Genomic DNA, 27,483 nt, shown 5'->3' with positions numbered 1-27,483 from the left:
AGCTCTGAACGGGGATTTGTAGCATGATAACAAATTCCCTTTGTTCCACTGTTGGTCAGTGCATCAATGAAAAGTTTCCTGGTGTATTTAAACGATGTGACAGTGCCTGTTAGGTGAAGGGATCCCATATTCCCTCCATCCTGGAGCAAGGATCCAATATTCCCTCCGTCCTGGAGCAAGGCAGTTTTGCCAAGACTGGTGAAGTGCCAAAACAACGGTTTTGCTGACATTAATTTATTCTCTTAAAACAATGCTCTTAAAAAAAACCCAACCCAAACAAAAAGGGTACATATTCTACCAAATGGATGTGTAACTTCCACCTGTCTGATTTTAAATCAGTTCAGATTTAAATCAGTTTAAAATTTCAGTCCCTCTGAGAATTGCAGGTCCAGAAGATGTGACAAATGCTTCAGCATTCATCAAAGTCACCCCCCAGCAGCATCAAAACTACAAATGGTTCTATGGCAAGGAGAAACTCCGTGGAATCATCTCCATTTCTTCTGGTTCAGCCATGGTGGAGGGTGGGAAAAGCTCTTGTGGATCTTTGCCATTCCAAAGCAGCAATTCCACCACAGCCACAGCCTTTGCAAGCCTCCAGGTCCTGTCAGCGTGTGGCCCTGGCGTTCCCACATCTGTTCATCGCTGTCCTTGCCCTGAGCTCTGTGCTCATGTCTCTTGTCACAGCCAGCTGTCCAAAAGCAAAGTGTGTGGAAGGAGAGATGTGCCCGAGAGCCAGCACGAGGCAGAGGAGCACGGTGCTCACTGTGCCACTCAACTCTCTCCTCTTACGTGGACTTTTTTCTTTTCGTTTGATAAAACCCTCTTGGCCCCACGTTCACCCGTGATTTAGTACCAAAATGCTGTTCTGGGGTCTGCCCATTATAACATCTCTATTATTTTTCAGCTTTAACTGGACTAAGGATGGAAAACCATTTGATTTATCATCTGATCCGAGGATAGTTACATCTAACAACTCTGGAACTTTTGTGATCCAAAACCGGGGAATCATCAACAATTTCCAAGGGAAATATCGCTGCTTTGCATCCAACATGCTGGGAACCGCCATGTCAGAAGAAATTGAGCTGATTGTTCCAAGTAAGGGCTTCTACTTTTGGTTTGAATTTATAATTATTACTTTTATTATTAAGATGAGAACTGTCTTTCCTCAAAATAAATGGGAAAGAACCAGTCCGTAAGGTGGTGTGTGGTAAGACATGAGTTGTTTGTTGTTCAGTGAATATTCAAAGAAAAAAGTTGTATTTTCTCCCTGGAACGATTTAATTTAGTTCCTGGTTTTGAGGAGAGAAACCAAATCTGGATGCAAGGTTTCAGACCACTGCACTATCAGCTCCCACAGGTTATTACTGTAAAATAGCAATGGATGCAAATGTTTGAAAGCTCCAGGGGAAGTGATTTGATCAGATATGAGTTCATTAATCTGATGTCAGCAGCATTCAGGGTTTGGGATAAATACTGATGGGGAGAATAATAAAGCCCTGGAACTGAATGGAAAACAAGCTTTAAAATAAAGCAGGGAAAATTACTGATCCTAGAAATTTGTGCTTCCACCATTAGCACAGAGGAAGAGCAGAGGGGGAAATTAGGGATGAAGGACCAGGTTTGTAGAAGTGGGATGAAATTTATGAATAGAGTCAAAGAATCATTAAGGTTGGCAAAGACTTCTCAAGATCGAGTCCAGCCCTTAACCCAGCCCTGCCAGGTCCAACACTAAACCATGTCCCAGAGCTGATACAGCTGGTCTGTACCAATCCATTAAATCCTTGTAGTTTGAGAGATGAACACTCATTTTGGTCCTAAATTCAGGATTGAAACATATGAAATTAGGAGAAGAAAATTTGAAGCAGAATCTTCCCAGTGGGAGGACAAGAAACTTGGGAGCAGCGTGAGAACCTGAAGCAGGTTTTATGATGCAGTTCAGTGGCAGAGATGGAGAGGAGAAGCAGCAGTGCAGTGGAATTTTTTCAGATTAGATCCTGCATTTCCAAGCTCCTACGGTATTTTGTTATCAAATATCTGACATCTCCATGCTCAGGTGGAATCCTTGTGGCAGGAGTTACATCCGCAACCTTCTCACCCCCACAGTGCCAGGAGCTGGCTGCTTTGTACAAAACCCACTTGTGGCAGATCAGTGCAGATGAAATGGGCTGTGAGAAACCTGAATAAACATTTTTGTCCTGTCTTCAGTATAGGAAATAATCCTGAGAAGCATTCAAGGCATAGCCAGGGCTGGGAGAGTCATGGTGCTGTGGCCACAGTGAAAACAGGACATTGCAAGGGCTGGGAGAGTTGCTGGGAGGGAGCTGCTGAGGATGCCATGTAAATGTATTTTATGAGTGCTCCTCATGAAAGACATGCCTTCCTTCCCTTCCATCCAGTTTTATGGACTGTTTTTTTTTTTTTCCCTTGGGAAATCTATTTCATGTTGCAGTGTAGGGCACAGTAATCCCTGATGCCAGAGCTTGGTGTTTGGTGAGGAATTAGCAGGATTCCAGGTGTTGCTCTGTGGTTTAGCCTCCACTACCATGCAGTTGTTTAAAGGGAAGAGCATTCCAGAGTGGAGGAGAACTGCATGAGATTTTAGGACAGCAAGTTGAGGTTTATTGAGCTGTTGGCTGCACAGGTAGGACAGGGCACCTGGTGGCAGCTGGAGTTTCGGGCAGGGACAGGAGAGTCCTGCAGTTAAACTTTATGCAGGACATAGTTTTTAATTTTGAAGTCTCCCCAGGGCAGTGGGGTTAATACAACCTCTCTTAAGCAAAATGTCTCACACTCATTACATTTCAGAGGAGTTAAAGTGCTCAGTGTCATGTTTGTACCTCCAGCAGCAGAATATTCTGATACTCCATTGCTACTGAACTAAAAAAGATGCTTAAAACGGGAAACAAGGAGTTGATGTCTGTATTTGGGATTATTGAATCTGTATTCAGGAAGAGATTTTTTGCTTTTAATGAAAAACAGTCTAGAGTAGCTTAAGTAGATATTAAATATTGCGGGAGTGGATGGCAACAAATTCATGGAGAGGTTGTGAACATGGTTATTCTCAAAAGCAAGAGGAATTTTAGTGCTAATATATGCAAAGTCCTAAACCCAGCAAATAAATACATGGTACAGATAATGCATTAGAGGGATTTACCCAACTCACACATCTTTTAAAGCACAATTGCTGTTATTAGAACTCTTCTGCCATCAGTCCTTTCATTTACTGGTGCAGTGTAGATGCTGCAAATTAAATCAGGATTCAGAGAGGAGTAGAAGGCACCTCTGATTTTCTAAAGTGCTGGATGCTCCACAACTGTGCCCCAGTGAAAGAGCTGCTGGTGCACAGATCCGCTGTAAATCAGGCCCTGCCACAGAGGGGCTGGGGATAAATTACCTCTATTCACCCCCAGGTTTTGAAGCAGAGACTGGTACATGTGAGATCACTCCCTGCATTCATGATAATGATGCAGAGGTGGCAGAGCTGTGCCAGCTGTATTCAAGTCAGATGTAAAGCTCCTTGGCAAAGTCACCGTGCCAGGGAAGGGAAGAAAACCCCAGCAGAGCCGGGCAGTTTCTTTCATAAATTACATTTCCACTGCAGAAGCAGAATACTAGGTCTGTGAGGTTGCTGCTGAAAAGGAGAACAAAAGACTGTTTACTCACAGTAGTCATTCCAGGGAAGCAATAGAAATGTCAGCAGAAATGATCATTAAATCTCACCTACATAATGAAAATACCCCACCTCCCCTATGCAGGATGACATTAAGGAGAGGGGAAGAATGGGCTCTGAGGATCTCGATGTGTTTGCAGCTCTAACAAAGGCCAGATTGTTACAAGATACATTCAGCATGAAAATGAATTTAAATGGTGAGAACACAGACTTCAGCTCCCCTCCTCCAGCATTTCGGGAATCTGCTGCTTGAATTAGTGAGCAGGCCCAATGCCAGAGGAAGGAGAAGAAGTACAGTTTAAACTTCTTTAATTAACTCTGCTGTAAAAGACTCTTCATGACAGACTGAGTTAAGATTTATGCTCAGTTTTTCTATAGCTGCTGCTCCAGAAGACCAGAGACCTGAGGATGGAAATATTGGCTGAACGGAGAATTATCCCGTGGCAGGCTGTGCTCTGCCAGTGACGTTAGTGCAAGAATTCCTAAAGAAAGCAGGACCTAAGTTGATATTCGAACACTCAGGTGTGAATATCCTGAAATCAGTAAAAGATACTGAGCTGATGAAGTAGGCCATACCAGTTTCAGGAAGGCTTTGGTGTAACCTTTATGGAAGAGAAAACAAAAAGAGAGCAATTTACCGAGTCTTTGCAGGTGATGGGAATGAAATTTAACCCTCTTGCCTCCTAAGCCATCCTTTACCTGTGACAGCTTTTCTGGCCTCCTAAATCCTTGGTTTCACTCTGATCCTTGCCTGTGGCCATCATTTTGAAAAGGTAACAGAGATTCATGCAGAAACAGCTGTCGCTGATTCCATTCCACACCTTTGGGAGCGAGTGGACTCCCAGCCACGCTCTTCCTGACAGCCAGGCTTTGCTAACTTTTTCAACTTAAGGCAGCAATTAAAAAATCCATAAACAAGCAGGATCATATCTCATAGAGAGTTCAAAGGATGTAATGGAAATCACAGATTTAACTACTGCTCCTGCTCCTGGATCAGAATATCAATTGAGGCATGGAGATGAGCCCTGGAAGCTTCCCAAGCTTCACTCAGTGCAGCTCAAGATCAGGGACGGAAAGTCGTGGTTAAGATTCCTTGATATTTTGGGCTGTTTGCTGTACAAGATACAGATCTGTATAAAAAATCATAATTAAATGCTAATTAAAGTGTCTAAGGAGCTGGAAATTTTGAGGTTATAGAAATTTCTTGACTATTTCTGCTTGGTCTCACTTTTACATCCTTTAAGGGTTTATTTGTAAGGAAAAATATGAGAATATCCATGATGGGTCAGGCTGAGCTCTCCTTTATGCCAGGACATCTCCAGCAGAAACAACAGCAAAGGCTATAAAGCCAGACCTGGGTTACAGTGATGTTTTTCTACAATAATTTCACAATATATTTGCTAAGTGCTGATTTACCATCCTGAATTCACTCCCATTTTACACCTGATATTGATAAAAACAAGACACAGGGATCTCAAGGACAAGTTGCCTGGAGAAATGGTTTTCCTTTGTTCAATTTCTCCACACTTGACCCCAAAACATGTAAAATACCAGCTGGAACGGGCTCCATTCTCACATAAACTGGAATAAATTGCCATAATTGATGCAATTTTAGTGTGAAGTCACTGTAATCAGCAGTAGGACAAAAACTGAGCTATAGGACAAGGTGTCCTAAATGGATCCCTGAGTAAATCTGGAGCAATGCTGGGGACTGGGGTTCCCAGCTCTGCTTGCTGTATTTCTGAATCTCTAAATTCAAATTAAATTGAATTCTAAATTCAAATTAATCCTTTGTGTTGCACTGTATTGGTCTCCCTCCTGTTTGCTTTAGGTTGAGAAGCTGCATTTTCTGAAGGGATGAGGAAGAGAGACTCAGGCTCCTTTCTGGATTTTCTCCCAGCCCCCCTAATCTGCCAGTGGTGCTTCAGCCTGGTCTCAAGCACAGCTCAGTCATTAAACTCTGAGTCACCCCAGGGATTAAGCAGATCCTGGCTCCTTGCACAAATGACTCTGGCCACTGATAATCTTCCATCTCCATGGCTCACACACTGTCAGAGCACTTTAATTCTGGTTTTTTGAGTGCAGCCTTGTCAGGAGAAAAACCTTGGTCAGCAAAGCCTTTCCCAGGAGTATTTTAAGAGGTGTCACGGCGGTATTTTAGGAGATTCTCCATAGCAGGAATTGGGAGTGCAGGTTTCCATCTGCCCCATGGCTGTTCCACATGCACACCAAGGGATTTTTGTGTGGTGAGAGCCCTCCTGGCCCCTCAGCCTTTCTCAGAGTCACTAAAGCCCACTGTTCTCCCCCAGAGCTGTGCTGGATTCTCTGTCCCCTCCGGTCACATCCCTGTGTGGGGAATTCATGGAAGATTGATGTGACCCTTTCAGTGCTGTCGCTACAGAGCCATCAGCCATTCAGTGGCCATGTGCTGCACTGAGAGCTCTGTACAGTATTAAACACTTCCACAGCACAATTAATTTTGTGCAATGCTTCTGAGTTTAACTCAGCTGCGAGAGCTTCTGTGATCAGCCACAAATCAGTGGTGATTGATTCTGGAATATCCACTAATTAGAACATAGGAGCACTGCAAAAAAATCCAAAATATTGCCTGCATAGATGTACTGAAGATTGATGTACAGAATCCAAAGTCTAATGTGACAGAAGTTTTTTATTTTTAGTAAATCGGAATTCAGAAGCAGGTATTTTTCTAGTCGTTGAGACCAGTGGGACCCCAGCAAAAAAAAATTGTGCTTGTCAGAAGGTTTGCCTCAGGAATTTATCAAGAGTTTTCATCTCCTGCAAAGCTTCAAGGATTAAGTCACTCAAATTTATCCATTACGAGGAGGAAAATCAAAGTTTTCCAACGCTTTCCATGGTGAACTAAACAAAAAAAAAACCAGCATGGAAGGAGCTAGAAGCCGTGATCACCTGTGGTGCAAATACTTGTTGGAGGTGGAGGACATTTGGGGTCAAATTGCTGCTTCCCCCAGTGAAGTCCAGCTGCCAACATGTGGGCTCCATGTTGGAGATGAACGTCTGTGCTGCCAGCTAATGCCACCAGCACCATGACTTGTCACTGTCTCCTGGTGGGACTCACTGTATTTCTGTATAATCCTGTTAATTACTGGCCACAGAAATGCACTGAGAAGCCCCGTGGTTACGGCACCCAGCTGGGATATCGGATACCCAGATCTGGTTGTGCTAAATGAGGCAAAAAATGGGTTTGAACAAGGGGTGCCAATGCCCTAGATAAGTGATCCCATGTTAGTCCATTTGCTGGTCTCTTTGGTTTGGTCAGAAATCCCTTATCCTTCACCTGATCCAGCTTACTTAAAGTTTTGTTGTGAGTGACGTGCTTTGGGGAATAAACAAGCTTTAGATCAAGAAATTGGCTTTTTCCTACTGAAAAATATTTCACCTCTGCAGTCAGCAGATGTATTTTCCATGTACTGGATATGAATATGCAGCTCTTCTTTTCTAACCTGAAATTTCACCTACAGGGTGGGTGATGCTCATTAGCTGCATTTTGCCTCTCCTAAGAATTCCTAACTTATTAATAACCCTCCTGGAGATCAAATCTCTGCAGAGTCTGCATTCAGGCAATCAGCACTGGAGTGATTGCTTCTTTTCATGTTTACTAATCCTGAGATGTGTAAAGTGTCCTCAGAGTCCTGTCCCTGCATTTCTCCTCCTCTCCTTTGCCTCCTGCACTGTGGTGCCCAGATTCCCTGCTGGACCACTGATGTCTCAGGTTGTGGAGCTGCTCCCCGAGCTCCCTGTCATGACTTGGGCACCAGGAAGGTGATGTTTGCTGTGCCAGTTTGACTCTGCACAGCCAGGACATTCTCCATCCTTTGCTGTTTAATTGCTGCTCATTTTGCTGGTTGATGCTGCTCTGAAGTGAAACTTTGGCCAGTTTGAACCTGCCTGAAATGAAAGCAGGAGGCGACGTCAGCCCTGAAACTGCCTTAGCTCAGTTCCTTCGAGGAGTGGTTGCGTTTTGCAGGCTGCGGTTTCTCTGTGATCACCTCTGAGCTGAGCCTCCCTTGGTCTGGGGTGGGCTCCAGCCCAGCTCTGCTCCCCATTTTCTCAGATGAGCTCCAGTGGCATTTTGGGCATCCAAGGTTGCCCAGGTTTGCCAAGCATGGACCAGGCTTTGAACAAAAAGCTGGCATCAGGTGCTGTGGGTGATTAAACATCGATCCATTAATGATTTAACCTATATTTAAGCCCAGCTAGAGCAGCCCTGGTGCAGCCCTGTGCGAGCTTTGTGGCAAGCCTTTCCCTGCACCCCGAGCCTGCAGGAATCCACGGCTGAGCTTCCACACCTGAGGGCATGAGGAGGGGACAGAGGCTTCACAACAGCCTTCCTCTGATCCTGGAGATGGAGAAGAGCTGGGACAGCTCCAGGGATGAGGTGGAGCAGCTGCCTGATGTCTGTCCTCACCTGCAGTGACTTGCAGTGGATCCTTGGGAACCATGTTTTATCCAAGGCTTCCCAGAACATTCCACACTCCCAGGCTGGTTTCTGATCTCCTGGGAGCAGCTGGGGCCCCATCAGTGCACAGCCCTCTGTGCCAGGCTTGTCCTTAGGGACTCTGTGGCCTTGAGTTGTCCCTTCCAGACAGCACAAAGGAGCTAAAGAAAGAGTTTGAAAAGAAATGCATTAAACTAAAGCCAAAGCAAAGCACAGGACATCACAAACAAGTGTTGAACATCGCCATTCGGTGCCTGGCTCTGCACAGGATGGTCCAAGAACTTTGTGAATGAAGGGATTCCAGCTCTGAGTGTCCCAGAATGCAGGGATTTCCTACTCTGAGTAAAACTCACCATTACTTTGTGCCTCTTTGTAAATTAAAATATGTATTAAAGGCAGAGAATGCAAATGATGATGTAAAGGTAAATATTTCATTAACTCTATCAAGGGGGAAGCAAAAGGCAAAATTTCAAAAAGTACCAATAAAAGAGGAATTTCTTTGCTTTTTTGTGCAGGTGTACCAAAATTCCCCAAAGAAAAAATCGAGCCTCTGGATGTGGAGCATGGAGATTCTGTGATCCTGCACTGCAACCCCCCAAAAGGCATCCCCCCTTTGCATATCTACTGGATGAATATTGGTGAGTAAATGTTTTTTACACAATTCAGACAAGGGGGCTCAAAGCATTTGTCTTCCCGAGCAGTTTCATTGCAGGTTCATCGTGGATGGGATTGGTAATTGTGCAAGTCCTTGGGAGGAATATCTGGATATTGAAGAATAAAACTGAAAAGCAAAGGATGGAGATGTGACTTTGCACGACCCAAAGTTAAATTGTAGAGTGCATTGACACAACATCTCATTAAATACGAGATACCAAAAAATGTATATATTGGTAAGTGATGAGGAGTCCTGCAGTTACAGGAGGGAGGATATCACCTGTCAATATGTTATTTCTATCATTATTGTTTTTCTCTTTCCATAAATTAATGATTGATTTGTGATAGTAAAGGAAAAATAATCCACCAGGTTTATATAATTAGTTCCTTGTTGTGGGTTTCTGTCCTGTTACTCTGCAGTGTTTGTGTTCTGCAGGAATTTCTGGCTTTTGGGAAGCAAAATAACTCGGGGGTTTTAATATCAATTTTTCCTTAGCAGTTATTATTATAAGGTATATATTATTATATAAAAAATATTTTTTATCACTTCTCCACTGAATATTGGTAAATAACCCATCGGTTCTGCTGGATTTTCTGCCTCTTTCCCTTTGGAGTTTCATTCTCTGGGTGTATCTGGAAGGAAGCACATGAGGGGAGCATTCAGAGCCACTTTGGTGAAACAGCTCCGTGTCATTCCCACCTCACAATTATCTTTCCTTGCCAGATTTGCAGCACATCCCACAAGATGAAAGGGTCTCCATGAGCCTGAAGGGAGACCTCTACTTCGCCAACGTGGAAGAAAGCGACAGCAGGAGTGACTATTGCTGCTTTGCAGCCTTCCCGAGGCTCAGGACCATCGTGCAGAAAATGCCGATGACGCTGAGGGTTTCCCGGTGTAAGTGTGGGGCTGAGCTGTTTGTTGGCTCTTGTTTCCTGAGCTCCCCAGGCAGCAGTGTGTGCACATGGGTGCCCTGGCTCTCTGAGGAGAGCCTCTCTCCACAAAGGGCACGGTGCTGGGTTTATTTCCTGCGTTATTAACCTCGTTCTTCGGGCTACATTTCACTGAGAAAAGCTTCTTGCAGCTGTCAGAGCCCAAAAGCGCCCTGTCCTTCCTCCTGCTGTCCCCACAGCGAAAGCCAAGGTTGAATTAGGGAAATCTGCTGCTCTTGAGTGCAGCAGGTCCCCCAGGAATGGGACTTCACTGGCTTTTGAGGACTTGGTGGCTGCCTCCACCCTGGGCAAGGCCTGGTTTGGTGCAGCTGCAGCAGTGAGGTTGGAAGGATGATGCTTCCCGGGTTTTTCCAGGCAGCCTGGAGCATCAGTGGTGGCACAAGAGGTGTTTTCCAGTCCCTCGATGAAATGATGTGTAGGGAATTGAAGATTTCTGTTGTTTGTTAAAAATTCTGATCTTTCGGGCCTACGCAGCCCAGAAAGCCAAGGAGAATTTTGTCTTCGTGAATGAAACCCTCATATTTAATATGTGATTTTTGAGAGTTTTCTTGTTGGGATAAGAAGATATAGGATTAAAAGTGGCTTTGTGTGTCTCAGCGCTTGCTTAGATCGTATCTTGGGGTAATAATTGTGAGAAAAAAATCCAAATTAAAGCCATCTTCATGGCTTTTCAAATGGGTTCCCTCCCCCACGGATGCACACAGAGATTAGAGAAAAACGAGATGGGTTTTGGCTGCTGGTAGCCCTGGAAGTGGCCCAAAAACTCACTTCAATGTGTCCACCTTGTCAGCAAAGCCACAGGACTTGGGCCAGGAAAAAATGAGAGGCATGAACTGAAAGGGTTCTGTAAATTCAGCTTGACATTGCCCACTCCACTCTGTGCCAATGGCATGGTGAGGAACTGCATTAAAAATAAATAGGTAGGGAAAAAAAAGCAATAAGAAACAAGAGAACGGATAAATTTTATAACATTTCTCTTTAGTGGATACTTAGGAGTTAGTGATTTTTATTACTGTAGATAGCGAGGATGAAATGCTGATTATATCACCCATAGGGTATTTTGCAGAGTAACACATAACTTTAAGGCATTCTCATTGTATTTTCAAAGCTCTGTTGCTCATCTGTTGCTTTCCTTTATATTTTTCATTCTTCTTTTCTTTTGGGGCAGAAATTGGGGGGTGGGGAGGGGCATGGTTTTGTTTTGGTTGATTTGTGGTTTCTTTTGATTCTGTCTCAACCCTGCATGTTTGTTTGGTTGTCATTTTTATTTATTTCAGTAAAGCATGCTAATGACTCAGGCTCACCTAACGCTGCTGTTACTAAGGGTGAGTTGAATGCATCTGTTTTTAGCCTTTGAACTGAGACTCCACCAGCTGAGGTGAAATGGGAGCTGCTAAAAAACACATCACAAAAGCCTCTTGATTGCGATGGGATGGATTTAAGTGGCCCAGGGAGGACAATTGGCTCATCTTTGTAGTTTTTGAGAGCAATCTGCAGGGTTTTTAATAAAAAAGGTTGTTTTTTCACTTGAGAAAGGAGCATTCATGCTTTGTAAGGAGGTGGGAGTAAGGAGGCTGATGTCCTGGGTTTTTGGTGTTATCAGTTCAGAGCAGGAGCCAGAGCTGGATGCTCCAAATCTTTTCCTGGCTGTTAAGAGGACTCTGGGATGAGTCAGCCAGGGTTTGACACCCCAAATTCATGTCACTCCAGGGCTGCATTGCTCCAGAATGAGCTCAGGGTGTGGATTTATGGAGCTTTGGGTGCCCTGTCTCGGCTGTCCCCATCACCGCGGTGTAGATGGGAGGTGGTTCTCTCTGTGTGGTGCCCTGTCTGTGTCACCTGCACACCAAAGCACTGCTCATCCTGGGGATTCCCATCTCCTGTTGCTTTGTGAGCCCCTCTCTGTGGAGCAGATCCTGAAAATATCCTGCTCTCCATGCAGGCAGCATGGTGGCTGCTCCTGCAATTCTCCACCTAATTCTTCCTTTTGTTTCAAATATGTGAAATGTAGAGTCTGTAGCTCTTGATTCTTCATTTCTTTGGTTAAATTGCTTTTGAGAGTTTCTCTTTTTTTTTTTTAAATGCTCAATTTTAACTTCCTCAAGGAGCTTTTTTTGCCAGACAAGCATTGAGGTTTCTGAAAAAGGGGGTTATCCTGGAGTGTTTTGGGATGGATAACTAAGAGCACTCATCACTCCTTCAACTTTGCCCATGGAGCTGAGCCCTGGGAGCAGGACAAGCAGGGCTTGTGCACTGTGACTGCCACTCCAGAAGCAGTTTTTCCCTCAAAGGGATGTCTGAACTCCTGCTGGGAAGGGGGGCCTGGCTGCCTTTGGCAGCAGGAGGTGGAGGGCAGATGGGAAATGTTTGAGTGTGTCCAGAGGCACCAACATGTTCTGCTGCAGCTCAGGGCACTTGTGACACAGATTTGTAGAGATGCAAAGCAAGGGGAAATTAAGTTTAAAAAATGAGAAAATGGTTCAGAGAGATCTATGTGGTCTTTTACCAACGCATCCATAATTGGCTATTTTTGAAGAACTAGCACCATTTGGGGACTGATTCATTAGTGTGCTAATTGTTACGATAGTGATAACTGGGCAGCCACTGAACCCTGCATTTTTCATCCTAAAGCCCTTGTTTGGCAGGCTGGAACAAATGGGCTGCTGGAATCAAATGCAGGTCAATCTTGTTTTATTATTTTTGCAGTCTTCCTTGCAAATTCTATCTCCATTACTGTAGATTTAATAATTGGAGCAAGAGGGATGATTCTGTGGGATGCTCAAGTCAGGAAAGGTGGGGTTTCACCTCAGGTTTAAAAGATGATGGAGCCAATGCAGAAGAAAGGTAGTGTGGACGTAAAGATCAGGAGCTGAGAGATCAGACTGCCTGAGGGGTGATAGGAAGGGCCAGTCCTAGGCAAACAGGATATAAAACTGTAGGAAAAGGGGTTTCATCAGCACTGCTGCCTGTTGGTATCACTGTACCTCCCTTCTGACTGTTATCAGGAGAAATAAAAGTTCCTGGATTAGTCTCAAAGTGTATAAATAAAAAACCTTCTGGCAGCAGTGATGCTTGTGGCATTATTGAAGGATAAGCAAAGGCTCTGAGCTTTCACACCTAACTTCTCTTTTATTTTATCTTTCAGCAAATTTTATCAAGGAGAGGAAACCCAAACTGCTGATCCCTCCTGAATCTGCTGGCAGTAGCTCATCAGTCACTGTCATCAAGGGAGGTGTCCTGCTCCTCGAGTGTATTGCTGAAGGGCTGTGAGTAATGAAAATGCTGCACAAACTTAATCACCTTTGGAGGGAGAAATGAGCAAAAAAAAAAAAAAAAAAAGGGATGTTACAAATTATGCAACAGTTTTAAACTGAACTCCTGTGCAGAGCTTTTTGTACCTGTAAAACAGCACAGAGTACACGCAACAGTGGTGTATTGGTTATAGCTATAGCTTGTAAACAAGTAATTAAAACCATAGCATGGTAAGTATGGAATTCTTTGTACTGTCCTATTAAAAAAATTGAAATTTTTTCAGTACCGCTACTTTTGAGATGTTGAGAAACTAAATAACGTCAGCATCAGCTTCTGTGCTTTGGTGCACAACCTGCGAAGTTTCTGTTCTAACTTTGCCAATTCAGTTTTGCTTCAGTGCTCAAAATTATTTAAAGTTTTCCAGGTGTGAGATGTCAGGTTTTTGGGAGCAAAGTTCTTGAGTGATGTAATAGAAGACATGCTTTAAGGAATGGTTGGGCCATTGAGGGAAAAACCGTCAATCTCGGTTACAGCAGGAGGTGCTGACTCAGGTGTGAGTGGGAGCCTGGCTGTGTCCATTCCCCAGCATCCAGGATTTCCATAAAGGACATTCAGTCCATGGTGTCCTCACAAAGGACAGGATATCGAGGTGTTGGGGGAAAAAAAAAAGGTCCGTGGACTCCGGTGGGGGGAGAAATTGCAGTCCAAACCAATATGGTTGATAAAAGCAAGCTCCCTTTATTAGCAATCCAGAGGCACTTATACAGTATACCAGCTTGTTAACTCTTAAGTGGCTTAAAACTTATCAAAGCGAATTTCTGCTTCTACATAATTGGACTACATTGGCAAGCTTCTACAGTCATGTTATGATTAAAAGAATTCAGAGTTCAGCCTCCCTTCTCTCCCGGTCAGCACATCTCATCAGCACAGCTGCATCGCTTCAAAACTCCCTTCTTGTTCCCAGGCCTGTTTCTCACACAGGGATTTTTCTCATGCAGACAGTTTTTCTCAGGCCTTTTGCTTGCAGGCTCTTGCTTGTACAGTTCTTTTATTGATCCCATAATTCTATCAGTGATCCATGCCCCTGATCCTTTAATAATTTTGCAACATCGAGGAACAAACCCATGGCTCTGTAGGAGGACAGCGAACCAGAATCAGCTGTATTGGTTTGATCCTGCTAAATCCAACAGCAAAGGGCAAACCTCAAACCTTGGAAACTTCCAGGGATGGGGCAACTGCAGCTGCTCTGGGCAACCCGTTCCAGGGCATCACCGCCCTCACAGGGAAGAGTTTTTTCCTAATATCCCATCCAGACCTTCTCTTAGTCTGAAGCCGTTCCCCCTTGTCCTGTCACTCCAAGCTCTCTTAAATAATCACGCTCTACCTTGCTGACTCCCTTCAGGTAGTGAAAGAATTAATATAGGGAAGGGGTAAAATAGATGCTTTATGATGGGAAATCGGGACAATTCTGTCCTTGTTGTAAATAACACGGGGCAGACTAAGGGTAAGCAAGGAAAGGAATGGGAAATAACAAATGTTGAGTGCCACCCTCACAAGAAGCTGTGATTCCCTTCTCAGACCTTTTCCTGCTGCTCCAACTCACTCAGACACGAGCCCTGCTTTGCTCTTCCAATTTCCCAGTTTCTCCCATGTGCCTGTCAGTGCAATAGTGGAGCTGCCACCAGAGAAACAGAAAATCTGTGCATCCACTAAACCCCCAGTGAGAGCAGAGTCCTTCTGGTTTGGCTGTGACAGAGCTTTGTGTGGAGCAGAGCTTTAAATCACCGGCCCCTCGTGCTGGACATGGAGCTGCAGACTCCGCTTCACACGGGGATAATTCCTATTAAAGGCTCTGCAATTATATTCCCTCCATAAAATTCCAAAGTCAGGATATTTATCTGCCTGAGCATGTTTAGGGTATTTTGTTTTTCCATATGGGCTTGAAGGGCATTGCTGGTGGAAGCTGGCAAGGAGCTGAGTTGGCATTCCTGAAAGGAGGTGCATTACTTGTCTCTGTTGGACTCACTCCAGGTATCTGCAGTGAGTTTTGCTTCCCTGTTGCAACACTTCCTCGTCTAATTCACTCCCCATCAGGCAAATCTGCCAACCCACAAACCTCCCCATAGCCACAGCTCTGATTTTAGAGGGTGTTCACGGGGTTTAATAGGGAAATCACCTTGGAAATACTCAAATAGGAATTTTGATGTGCAAGCATGAATATCAGATACAAGAAGAGAAAGCCAGAAAAGTCTTCCTGTCCCTTTGGAAAAAGGTGAAAAGAAAGAAGTATTTTTGTTTCACTCAAAAATTTTGCAGAAAACGTTTAAAAATTCATTTTTTAACTGGAAGGGTTTTTTTTAAGTAGTCATTTTTGAAAGAACACAAAGTACTTCTTTGCCGTATCACCAAGCACATCTTTTCATTGAAATCCTTCAAAAATGCAACTTCTAGAACCAAATGTTACTTTTATTTGCTAGAATTCCCATTTTCAGCAGAAAAATGATCAGCTTTGCCTACATCTCTGCCAACCCATGCTGCCAAATGCCCACAGACCATGGAAGCGGATTTCAAGGAACTCAGATCGGGGGCACCCGGCTGCAAAACAGGGAATTAAGGACATTTCCAATCTGTCATTTTTTGAAGATTTATACCCTGAGCAGTGGCAGTGGCAGGAGGGCACGGCCTCGGTGCAGCACAGAGCTGGCTTTGGGACAAGAGCGGGATGAGGGCTCTTGCAGGGAATAATGGGATGTTTGCAGGGCTGTGCTCAGAGCGGGTGGAACAGCAGAATTTCTGGGTACCTGGGGCTCTGTGCCTCCTGCCTGGGCACTGAGCCACAGGGACAGATGGGCACAGGAGGGAGCAGCTCTCGCACTGTGGCCGAGTGTCCTGTGTGGTGTCGGGGTCACCCAGCCCTGCTGGGGACGTGCAGACGACGTCTGTCCCCAGTTCTGTGTCACTGTCGGCGCTTTCTGAGGATGGGAAGAGCATTTTGGCCACTTCCAAGAGGCAGGCAGGGGGGAGGCCCTGCAAGGAAGTCTGGCCCTCCTTTGCTGTCCTTAGGTGCCCTTTTGGAGGAGGATGGAATGAGCTCCAGCCCCTTTCCTGCTGTCCATGCCAAGACACATCCAAGGAATGCAGCCTCGTGCTTTGGCCTGGTGAAAATCCCACTCCCAGGGGTTCTGCAGGTCAAGGAGCAGTAGGGCAGCTGTGTGGTATAACCCTTAGGTAGCCCCAGAGTTTTAAAAGGGCTCAAAATCTTCTAAAAAACACCTCCCAAACCCCAGGCGTGAACTCCAGCAGCTCTGCCACGTGAAGCATCACAGCAGCTTCTTGTACTCAACTCAAAATCTTGTTTTTTTCCTTTGTTCTCAGCCCAACTCCTCATCTCAGCTGGGTAAAGGTCACTGGGAACATGCCCAAGGACGAGCCAGAGACAGAGAATTTTGGGAAGATCCTGAAGATCGACCAAGTGACAGCGGCTGATGAGGGGACATACCAGTGCACAGCCAGCAACCCCATGGGCAGGGCCTGGCACGAGTTCCACGTGCATGTGGAAGGTGCTCAGTTCTCTCTACTAAGATTATTGTTTTGGGACAAAAAGGTGGGAAAAGGGAAGTGAAAGAGGCTCTTTGTTAATATTGATGCCTTTTCCTGGTCTTAAAATCAAGAGCCAAACACGGTTAGAAGGGAAGAAGGGATTTTACCTTGGTATTTATTTTAAGGATCCTTAGGTGCACACATCTAGGTCAAGTGCACCTCCATGCACACAGCAATGCACACCCCAAAATGTCTGGTATAACATTATAAGTGTTACTAATTAGCAGATCTATCAAAGATTCCCCAATGAGAGGCTTAAGTGAGCCCCCCTCCCCAAGGAGCCTTCCCCTGGATGGTTCTATCTCAGTTTACAGAATGTGTTCTGGAGAGGACTTTGGGGTCTGGGCCACACTGATCCCCAGCTACGAAGCTTCTGAGGTGTTGAATCTCCTGGCTGAACAAACAAGGCCAGGAATGTAGGCAAAAAGCACTAAGAATACAGGAGTTGTAAAAAGGTATAGCAGGGGTTTGAAAGAAAAGGCAAAAAATCATCATGGCATCAATATGACTCAGGCAATTCCACCAATTTATGCCGGCCTCTTGAATTTGGGAAGGTTTGCACAAAGTAGCACCTCTAAACCAAACAAAAAATATATAAATAATGCTGCTTTTTTTCCCCCTGAACCATGAAGGCCTTACAAAGCAGTGAGCAATATAAATATGTGGGCAGCTTCAATATCTAAAAGATGGGAGGGAGTCAAGCAGAGATACTGATGAAATGTCTTGTACTAAGCTGAATGTCAGACAAAAAGATCTAATTATTCTTTTTGCTCTTAAACTCTGTGAAAATGGCCATACTGGGCTGGATCAGAGGGGCATTTAGCTCAAGTCCTTTGCTTTGGTTTCCACTAAAAGTGGGTTCTTAGGGAGGGCTGTGAAAATTCAGTGAGCAGACAAGGTACCACCCCTTGTCTCCTTCACCTGTCCCTTTGCTGGGATTTCTGTATAGGCACAACCTGAGCTGAGAGTGTTTTCTGTGTAATCCCTGAAAAGTATCATAAAGACTTGTGAAACAAAGTAAAAAAATACTTTCAACTATTTTTAGTGGTTTAAAAAATGGAAATATGACCCTTTTTGTCACCTCACTGAGTATCCAAGGCTCCTTTCTCCCTTCTGCCCAAACCCTAAGGTGTGCAGCAGGTGGAGATGCCCTTTCCTAGGATCCAGGCAGAGCTCTGAGGAGTCTTTACAGAGCCAAGAACTCTCCCTGCCACTTTCTCTGCCCAAAATGTGAATCCTGAGGCCCAGCTGAAAAACTTGCTGAAAACATTTCCCTGATGAAAAATGCTCCAACCTCTGCTCTGCACTTAAAAAATAAAATAAATCCTGGGCAGTTTTACCCTGTTGGAATCTTCCAACTGCTTCATTTTCATCTGGGCTCTTCACCCCTCCATGCTCACCAGATTTTTGATGGGAGAAGAGCACTTTGAGCTCTCTGCTCTGTATTTGCTCATCACCTGAGGAAAAGATTTTTCTCCCAGTGGCTGATGAACCATCTCCATTCACTCGACCCAACCATGTCCCTTGCACTCCTCTTTCCTGTGCTGGGCGTGTGGCAGAGGAGGATCCCAGGGCATGGCAACTTCTCAGCTGTGATGGAGGGGAAGTGCTGACTCCTAGAAATCCTTCCAGATGGTGTGGAGCATCTCTGCTGTAGCAGAATATTTTAACAATCTGGCTATGATTTTCTCGGCTGCAAAAATCGATCCCTTCAAAGAAATTGCAGGAGCTGCAGAAACTAAAATACCAGAGAAATAACATTAATTTTGCAGTTTAGAATATTGACCTTCCTCTCCCACAGTCTCCAGAGAAAAGAAAACTTCCTGGCAAATTGTTATTCCTGCTTATTAACAAACAAGTGCTTAGAAAAAGAGAAAAGAAGGAAATAATCCCACTCCAGCAATTGCAATGTAAAAAATTGCTTTTGCAATTGCTATTAAATCCATTTTCCGTGTGTGTAACTAATGGTGGCTCCTGTCACCAGCAGGGATTCTTCCCATCAGGAGTCACCTCACATCTAAGGTATCAAGGTAAAACTGAGCCCAAACACTGTTGTCTTCTACAATTTGTGAACAGCAAACGTCGCTGTCATTAATCACAGATGGACATGTTCATCATTCTTGCAGGAGCCCCTGTGAGCACACTCAAGGGTAGATCCTGAGCTCTGCCATGAGCATTAATTTCAGGAGGCTTCAGGGAGCTTGTGCTGACGTGGGGTTCCCTCACACCTGACAGGTTCCTCTCCCAGGATGCATGCAGGGAGAAGAAAATTAAAAATGGAAGAAAAATTATCTGTTATTAACCTCCAGCCATCCTCAGTGGAGTGCTGAGGTGTAAAGCAGGGCTTTTCTGTCACTATGCCACGTTTTCTGTTCTTCTTTGTGGTATTTGAGGATCTCAAACCAACACCCCACCCTTCTAAACACCAGTTTTAATGATATTTGCATGCAGCCCACTTGCTAATCCTACCGAGTCTGAGGGCAAAGATTCAGGCAGTCATTACCAAGCATATGAAAATATTCAGCAAGCAAATTGCTTGACTGTTTGAGCACTTTAATCTCTCTTTGCAAGGGGAGATGTAGCCTGGAATACCTGAGCAGACACGAAAACCCCACTGTTGTTTTTAAAATAAGAGAGGGTTATTTTTTTAAAAAGTAGCAAAGCAAGCCCACAAATTGTTTTGGCTTCAAATGTTTATATGGTTATGGTTTGTAGTTCACCAAACCCAACAGAAAATGTACATGTAACCTCAAAACCTTGCAGGATCACAATGATCTACAGTTACTTTGATCTTGGTTGAGGCTCCTAGATGGGGTTTAATAGAAATAATTGTTACAATATAATGATTAATTATAGTAATGATGTAATAGCTAAGGGCCTTTGCAGTTCTGTCTCATAATACTTTTATTACTCAGCCAGAGAAAAAGAAAAGAGATTAAATTAATGGGAGGCAGAAGCAGAACCGGGTGTTTTAATCAGGCTCAAACTTTCTGTTTCACTGGAAAATTGCTCCAACAGGGATGCAGAGCCCAAGGTGGTAACAGCAGCAGCTGCTGCTGGCCCTGGAGTGGGATGGATCCCCAGCCCTTGGGAAGATGTGAGGAGAATTTGAAACGCACTTGACAAACTGGGGACGTGGTGTGGGATAAAAAGGACGGGCTTCAGTAAGCACAAGTGCAGAGCAATTCTCACCAGGCAGCACTAATTGGCTTCATCAGCACAGGCTGGGAAATGCCTGGTTGGGTTCATCCAGAGAATCCACTGCGTGGCACGGGGAGCATCGCTGGGAAGTGTTAGTCTGGCAGAAAAGGCAAAAATCAGCCTGGAAAGTATAAAAAAAGTGGTGGTGTAAGAGACTGCTGAGAACTGAGAAGGCCTCACCTAAAGTAATCAGGTTTACATCATGCACTTGTTCAGGATAGGTCAGGAGAAGGCCACAGGGATGGTCACAGAGCTCAGAATTGTGGTATCTGAGGGGAAAAAATACAGATATCTTTAATTTAGGAAAAATTATATCTGGGGAATGCACAACGGCCTGCAGAGGAATGGAAGTTTCTCCACAAAGTTCCCTGGGGGTGATGGAAGATGGGAGAGTTGAACTGCAGCAGGGCAGAAGCTGGTTAGATGTCCCAGATTTGTTCTACTCGTGGAAGAGGCTGAGGGGAACTTTTGGATCCTTAGTGGATGTTTTAGGTGGAGATTATCCTGCTCTGCTCCAGAAGGATGCAGGAGATGCCCATTTGAGATCACTTTCATTTCTGGATCTGTCAGTATTTCCCATAAAGACATAAATCAGTCAGAAGGAGAAAACTGATTACTCTTACCAGGAAGAATAAATGATGCAGGGAAATATTTGCCCTTCCAGATTAACTCTTTGATTATCCAACCCCTGGATTTTGGAGTTGCTAAAAAATACGTGTATATTTTGTTGTATTTTGTATACTTTAAGCGGTACAGCACCTCTGCCACGTGGAAAGAGGTTCCTCAGCCTTCCTGTGAAATTGCATTTCACACCTGGCAAAATCTCATTGCCTCTGACTTCACAGCCTTATCACCTCCTTGGAGCACCCACAGCAATTCCGTGCTGGGAAAGGAAAGCAGTGACACCAAATATCAGCTCACATTTCCAGAGTGTGGGCACAGGTGGAGATAGGAAGGGATATTCCAGGTGGTTTTTATTCAGCCTGTGCCTGGTGTCTCCAAAACAAGGAATATCCTGTCTCAGGTACTGAGTTTGTGGCAGATTTAGAGGAAAAATTCCAAATCAACCCTTTAATCAGGACTGCTAGAGACCTTTTCACCTCCATGCCTTTGACTCGTCTTTTTCTGATGAAACCATGATATATATGAGAGAGAAGGAAAAAGATCTGCAAAACCAAAATGTTTGCAGAGTTTTTCCATGGAGCCAAATCCCAGGAAGCTGGACAGATGTGGTCATGTCACTGTGGGACAGGAGGTGGCACTGAGTGAGGATGGTGGTAGGAGAATCTCTGCTGTGTGAAGGAAATGGGATGATCTTATCATTTTAAATAAGCTTTAGCGGCTTGAATTTGACTTCAGTCTTTCTGTGTTGATTAAACCACTCCTGGGTTTTCTCCTGTGGGAATGCCGATCTGGGTGGGGCAGTGCATCCCACTCTAGGGGTGTCACTTTTAAATGTCTGTGTGAGTGTGAGCACTGATGTTTTGGTTGAGCATATCTCACTGATAACATCTGTTGCTGTATTACCAGGCAACAGCTCTGTTAATCTTCAAAGCATTTTCTGAGCATTAACTAATGAATCCTCACGTTTTTCCCTACATTAGCTCACCTTTTCTAGTAAGGAAGGAGGCCCAGTGTGTTGTTCAGCACTTGCAGAAAAGGCAGTATCAGGTCTGGTGTTAAAATCTCTACCTTTGGTGCCTTTCAAGGGGAAATGATGAATTCAAGGCTGTGTTTCGGGTTGAGGCTGTCCACTGAAGGCTCAGGGACCTGCGTTCAGTCAGTAAATTAGGCATTTATGAGATAAATTCTCTTTTTCTCCCCTTCATCTCCCTTCCCTCATTATGGGTGTGTTTTCCCAACGAGGTTTGGGTACCTGATGCTCCTGGGCTGCTCTGCAGAGGAGGTTTCCCAGAGCTGGAAGAGCACGGGGAGCGCAGCCGCACATGGCTGCTCCTCTACCACCACCCTGTGGGCACCCAAACCTCTCATCCCCAGCCATGAGAGAATGTTCTACCATTCCTAAACGTGTTACGGATCAGCCTCTGGTCTGGATACACGATGGAAAAACAGGAAATCGGGGTGATGGTGCAGTTCCTAGCACAGGGAGAGGGGCAGGTGGATCAGCCCTGTCCTGGAGCTCTGTCAGCTCCCGGGAAAGGCGGTGGGAGCCTCTTGCTCGTGCTTAGGGAGGAAGATTTGAGCTGGATGGGTATTTACACCTTGTTTGCCTTGCTGTAATAGTCTCGCCTCATTTGATAAACGTCAGTCACCTCTGAGGGTCCTTGTGGAGACACTGATCCTTTCCCTCCTTCCCAGCCTCTCACCTCCCGCGTGCATTCCTTTTCCACTTGGATAAACACTGCCCGTTCCTCCGCCTGCCGGACACTCAGCAGGCCTGAAGGGGACAGGATTGGTGTGTGCCGATGCTGAGTTTACCTTTCCCGGCATCGGGAATAGAAGGAATGCAGCTCAGCCGCGGGCTGGGCTGCGAGGAGCGGCTGGGAAGTGTTGGCTTCGTTTGCCATCTCCTGGAGGATCCCGGCTACAGCAGAGGCACACGCTGGGCTGCGACTGATCCCTGCCCTGTCCCTTTTCCCAGAGCCTCCCCAGTGGCTGAAGAAGCCCGAAGGTGGGGTCTACAGCGTGGGGACCAACCTGGTGCTGCTGTGCGAGGCCATCGGGAACCCCGAGCCCAGCATCCAGTGGAAGCTCAACGGGATGCCCATCGATGGTACGTGCAGGGGCCGGTGTGCTGCTCCAGGCCGTGTCCAGTGGGTGGGATGTGCCTGTGTGGCACCCGGTGGGAGGGGGCCCACAAGTCCTAACGCACTGGGTGATGCCTGCTTTGGCACCTCTTTAGATACGATTAATGTTTATTTACTTAAATAAGGTAATATTTAAGTGGCATCTAGAAGAGGGTGGGGTGAACGCTGCACGTGTGGAGCATGGGTACCTTTGAGGTGCTGCCTCTGCCTCTCCTGTAACTCTCCCATCTTCTGGGGATCTGGGACAGCTAGAGGGCTCCTTTGTGCTCCTGAGTAAGCCCAAGTGGCTGGAGAGCACTGGTGTAGCACTATTATTGTTATTATTATAATTTTAGAAAGTCTCTGTGGGGAATTTACTGGAATTTGGTGCTCTGGAGCACTTTCCTCAGGCCACGGGACTGCTGGCAAAGGCAGGGCCCTGGAACTCACCAGTTGTTGGGCAAGGTCTTGGTTTGATCCTCAAGATGTCCTTTCCTTTGGCTTCCAAGCAGTGAGGAGAGCCTGGGAACGCCCCAGTCACGGTGTTCCTCCAGCTCCTGACACAATCTGGTGTTTTCCAGGCAGGACTTTCCGAGGGAGAATCTCCACCAGGGAGATCAGCCTGACCAACCTGCAGCTGCAGGACAGCGCTGTGTTCCAGTGTGAGGCCTCCAACAAGCATGGCACCATCCTGGCCAGTGCCAACGTCAACGTCCTCAGTGAGTCTCCCAGGCTGTCCCCTCCCAGAGATCACATCCAACACCCCCAGGCTGAATCCTCAGAGCAGCCTGGGGCTTGTCACCATCTCATGGTTCCTTTGGACTGGCCCCAGATTTTAAGAAATATTGTCCAAATTTATGCAACAAGTTTTACCATGGGCAGTGCTATGTGCTTAGCACAGGCACTCCTGAGCTTTGATATACTTTAAAAACATGGTTGTGGTTGGGCTCAAATACCTGAATTCAAACATAGTGGAACCACTGGGGATTGTATTGTGACCACACCTCTGGTTTTGAATTATTAAGTGTAGTTTTAATCTTTGATTTCAGTTGTGATGCTCAGTCTGAAGAAAGGGAGTGAGGGGAATTTATTTAATAAAAAAACATCTCCGGAGGCAGCGGAACTGGGTCTATTTTCTCTCCTGGATGTTTCGATTTCTGACATGTCCAGCAGTAAATCCCTCTTACCTCTGTCAGTGAAGCTTACGAGAGCTCAGTTGCTCAGTGCAACTCTTCCAAACAGCTGTGAAATTCTCATTAAACCCCTCAGCCTTTCACCCTTGCTGGAAAAGGGGATGATGCAGGGCTGATATTTACATTCCCAGTTCTGAAATGCAGTGTGCTCACCTTGCATTCCCTCCTGCAGATATTGCCCCCCTGATACTGACCTCAGATGGGGAAAACTACGCCACGGTCGTGGGTTACAGCGCCTTCCTGCACTGTGACATCTTTGCCTCACCTGCAGCAGATATCAGATGGTGAGATGCTGGGAATTGGGGTTCTTTCCATGTGAAACAAGTTCCTACAGGCTCACACAAGTTTGAAAAGTCTGCTGGTTATTATTTTGTGGAGTTAAGAATAGAAGTCTGTAACAGAACCGTATATAATGTAAGTTTTCTGTGTTTAAATGCACTTTTAAGAATTCTGAAGAACTGGTTTGGAAGAAAAGAGTTCCTGGAAGTCCCCAATACCTGCATGAGACAAGTGCCAGGCTATAAATTAAGCAAAGCCATGCCGTTTATAGCCAGATCCTGCTGCAGCTTCATCAGTTTAATGCTGGCAACTCTTCAAGTTTGGACCTATTATTGAGGTGGAAACACAGTGACTTACAGAACTCATTTACCTGGACATGCTTCCATAAGGTTGGAAATCACAGGGTTGTCATAGCAGGTGACAGGTGCAATAAAATTGCAGGTGGCAGCTGTAGATTAAAGAGTATTTTAGAGATCTTTTTAGACACTGTGGGTTTGGTGTGCAGGACTCTTAAGTCCCTTTATGATTTGCTGCACGTGGATAAAGTGTCTCACTAATCCTGACTTTAATTGCTCAGTGGCAAAGCCGAGTCCCAAAATTCCCCTGCAATAACCCCTAGTCCTGAAACAACACTTCCTGCAGTAACCCAGACCTGTTTTTCTCATCTTTAGGACGAAGGATGACAGCATAGAGCCCCTTTCGGCATTCCGCTATGAGTTAAACAAGAACGGCACACTGGAGATCAGGGACACAAAGAAGGAGGATTCGGGATCCTACGCCTGCTGGGCTGCAAATTCTGTGGGGAAAAGAGCAATCACTGCTAATCTGGATATAAGGGGTGAGGTCTCGCTTGAGAACAGAAAAATAATTCACAACTGCTAAGGTTTGATGTCTGCGATTCTTCGGGAAATATGTAACGAGTAAATATTCGGTCCAGGGTGCAGATTTATTCTGTAAATTTAGGAATTCTCTGGATATTGCAACCTGAAATTGTGACAGGTCACATATGTATGTAGCCTTTAAAATAGTCCCAAATTTACAGCTGGATTTCTCCATGCTTACACATGGTGCTCACTTTCTTCTGGATGCTTGCAGAAGCTGCACAAGCCACCAAAAATGTGCAATTTGCACATCCATCAATTCCATTAGCTTGAAAGGATTGTCCCTCCTTTTTGCCACTGGCCCTGTTACACTGACCCTTGGGAGCCCTCCCTGTGCTCCTGGGCTTGGTGAGGTCCTTGTTGATCCAGATGTGCTCCTGCTTCTCCCTCAGCTGTGAGATTCTCCCTTCCCTAAAACTCCTTCCCATCTGTTGATCAGAAGGCATATCCCAGACTGGATTAACTCCCAGAGTGGATACCAAGCACGTTGCAGGATAAGTTGGGGGTGCTGGTTTAAGGATTTTGCCCTGGGCTTTTTTGCCTGTTTGCTGATAAATATTTGTAAACAGAGCAAAAAAAAATTCCTCAGATGTGTTTACTTCTAAATTTTAGCTCCATCCCTTGCGCTGCGGCTCTGTTTGAAGGGATTTCTGTGCTTGGTTGGCAGGAGGGGTTTTCCCTGGAGGGTGTGATGGAAGTGGGCAGCTCCTGCTGAGCACGCAGGTGGCACTTAGTGGGTTTTCTACAAATTTACTTAGGATTTAGGGCTTGCCAATAAAACAGCCCCTTAAATACTCAATTAGCAAAGTCCTCTAAAGTGCTCTCTGATGTAGGTTTGCTGTGACAAACTTGAGGAAAAATCCCACTCTTTGTGTTCCATTTCCACCCACTCCCTTGGCTTTGTGAATTTTACAGTGATAATAAACATGAAAATGTACAATGAAATTCTCACAGAGCAACATTTCACTGCAGAAATAAATTTAGCTTAGTGCTTTCTTCTTACTTATTCATCTGTTTCTGCATTCACATTACAGTCAATTAAAAGAACAAACTTGATTGCAATAATTTTTTCTCACTTGACTTTAATAAGCTTGTAATTTTTCTTGGATCATTACCAAAGCTTATTTCAAATGGCAGTTAGACATAAAAATCATATTCAAGCCTTTTTTTTCTATCATCCATTTAATGACAGGCTGCTAACAAGGATTTTCACCTGTAACTTTTTTTTTGGTGGATTTTTTTGGTGGATTTTTTTTTTTCTGGAGCCCTTTGCTTTGGAGCGAACTGAAAAATGTTTCAAGATACAAAATATTTCAAGATCAAAAAATGTTTCAAGATAAAAAAATTAAATCCTGGCAAATATCTATTTCAAACCCCACCATCCTTCACTTCAAATGTTTGTATATATAACAAAAAAAAAAAAAAAAAAAAAAAGACATGATTGTTGCTCCTGAGGTTGATTTGAATAGATGAAGTGCTTGGTGAAAATTTGATGTAATAGTCCCTCTCTCTCCTAATCAAAGTGTTTTTCTGTGATCAATCAGACGCTACAAAACTTGTTGTTACTCCGAAGAACCCCCGAGTGCTGAAATCACATTCAATTTTATTGAAATGCCAGGCTGAGTACGATTCCCACTTGAAACACAGTTTTAAATTATCCTGGAGGAAGGATGGAGATGAGCTGCCAGTCAACAGCACGGAGGGTGGCAGGTGAGTGGGGAAGGAGCAAGGCTGTTCTTGATCTCAGCTGAATAATCTGGTGTGGTGCTGGAGCAGGAGTTTCATTAAACATGAGCCTTAATAGCTTGAAATGCAAATTTATGTCTGCAAAGAATTCTTCATGCGATGTGCCAAGAGATCTGCATTTTATACACAGCTAAATATAAATGCAGCGCTGTGAGATTTGAGCGAAGTGGTTTTGGCGTTTATTAACTCTCTCACCATCACAGCAGCACATAAAGTTATATATTAATAAATATATATAATACATATATATATTTTATATATAGCATAAATTTTGGCCCAACCCAAAAACACAGCCCTCACCCCAGTGCAGGTTGTTTCTCCACTTCAGTGGAACCAGCATTTTCCTATAGTTTGCAGTTATTTGGTCGAAAAAAAAGTCTTTGCAATGTTGAAGTGATGAAAAACAGCTTTCAGGGATTCTGCAATGAATTTTTCCTACACGTGAGCTTAGGATTTGCCAGGTCCAGGCTGAATTTTGCCCTGTTTTTGGGTTTCCATTGACCTCCAGAGTTCCATTGGCCTCAAGGGGTTGGAGCTCAGCCTTTACTCCATAGGAGGGGTCCCACAGGGGGCAGTCAGATGTCTTTATTAATTACCACAGGAGAGAGATGGCTTCCTAAATACTGCAGTGCTGGAGAGGCTGAAAATCCCGCAGAGCCCTGGTAGAGAGGGCAGGCAGTGCCCTGGAAATGCCGTGTCTGCCCCAGAGTCCATGTCCTTGGATTCATGGCAGCTTCCCTGGTGCTTTGTACATGACACAAGTGCCTTGGGAATGCTCAGTTGCCCTCAACCTTTTAAAAAATTCCATCATAAACCCCATATATTTATCTCA

At 44.9% G+C, this 27,483-nt stretch overlaps 1 protein-coding gene across 12 annotated transcripts in view; it reads left to right on the top strand.

Moving 5' to 3' along the window:
- The window catches only part of CHL1 (cell adhesion molecule L1 like), a 132,741-nt gene that overhangs the window by 80,529 nt on the left and 24,729 nt on the right, over positions 1–27,483 (top strand). For 11 of the 12 annotated variants that reach the window (XR_007206010.1, XM_048315226.1, XM_048315221.1 and 8 more), the window contains 11 exons: positions 905–1,095; positions 8,663–8,785; positions 9,526–9,696; positions 11,030–11,077; positions 12,898–13,018; positions 16,380–16,564; positions 22,408–22,539; positions 23,134–23,271; positions 23,918–24,029; positions 24,696–24,862; positions 26,450–26,615. Coding sequence is in view for 11 of the 12 variants with exons in the window: in XM_048315226.1 (XP_048171183.1) it covers positions 905–1,095; positions 8,663–8,785; positions 9,526–9,696; positions 11,030–11,077; positions 12,898–13,018; positions 16,380–16,564; positions 22,408–22,539; positions 23,134–23,271; positions 23,918–24,029; positions 24,696–24,862; positions 26,450–26,615 (1,554 nt within the window). In the remaining variant the exon portion in view is untranslated. The remainder of the gene's footprint in view (positions 1–904; positions 1,096–8,662; positions 8,786–9,525; positions 9,697–11,029; positions 11,078–12,897; positions 13,019–16,379; positions 16,565–22,407; positions 22,540–23,133; positions 23,272–23,917; positions 24,030–24,695; positions 24,863–26,449; positions 26,616–27,483) is intronic. The other variant, XM_048315228.1, reaches the window with a different exon arrangement.

This window comes from Corvus hawaiiensis, chromosome 11 (genome assembly GCF_020740725.1).
Source record: "Corvus hawaiiensis isolate bCorHaw1 chromosome 11, bCorHaw1.pri.cur, whole genome shotgun sequence".
NCBI lineage: Eukaryota > Metazoa > Chordata > Aves > Passeriformes > Corvidae > Corvus > Corvus hawaiiensis.
Note: the sequence above shows the minus strand (reverse complement) of the source record. Positions and strands in the feature narration are given on the sequence as shown.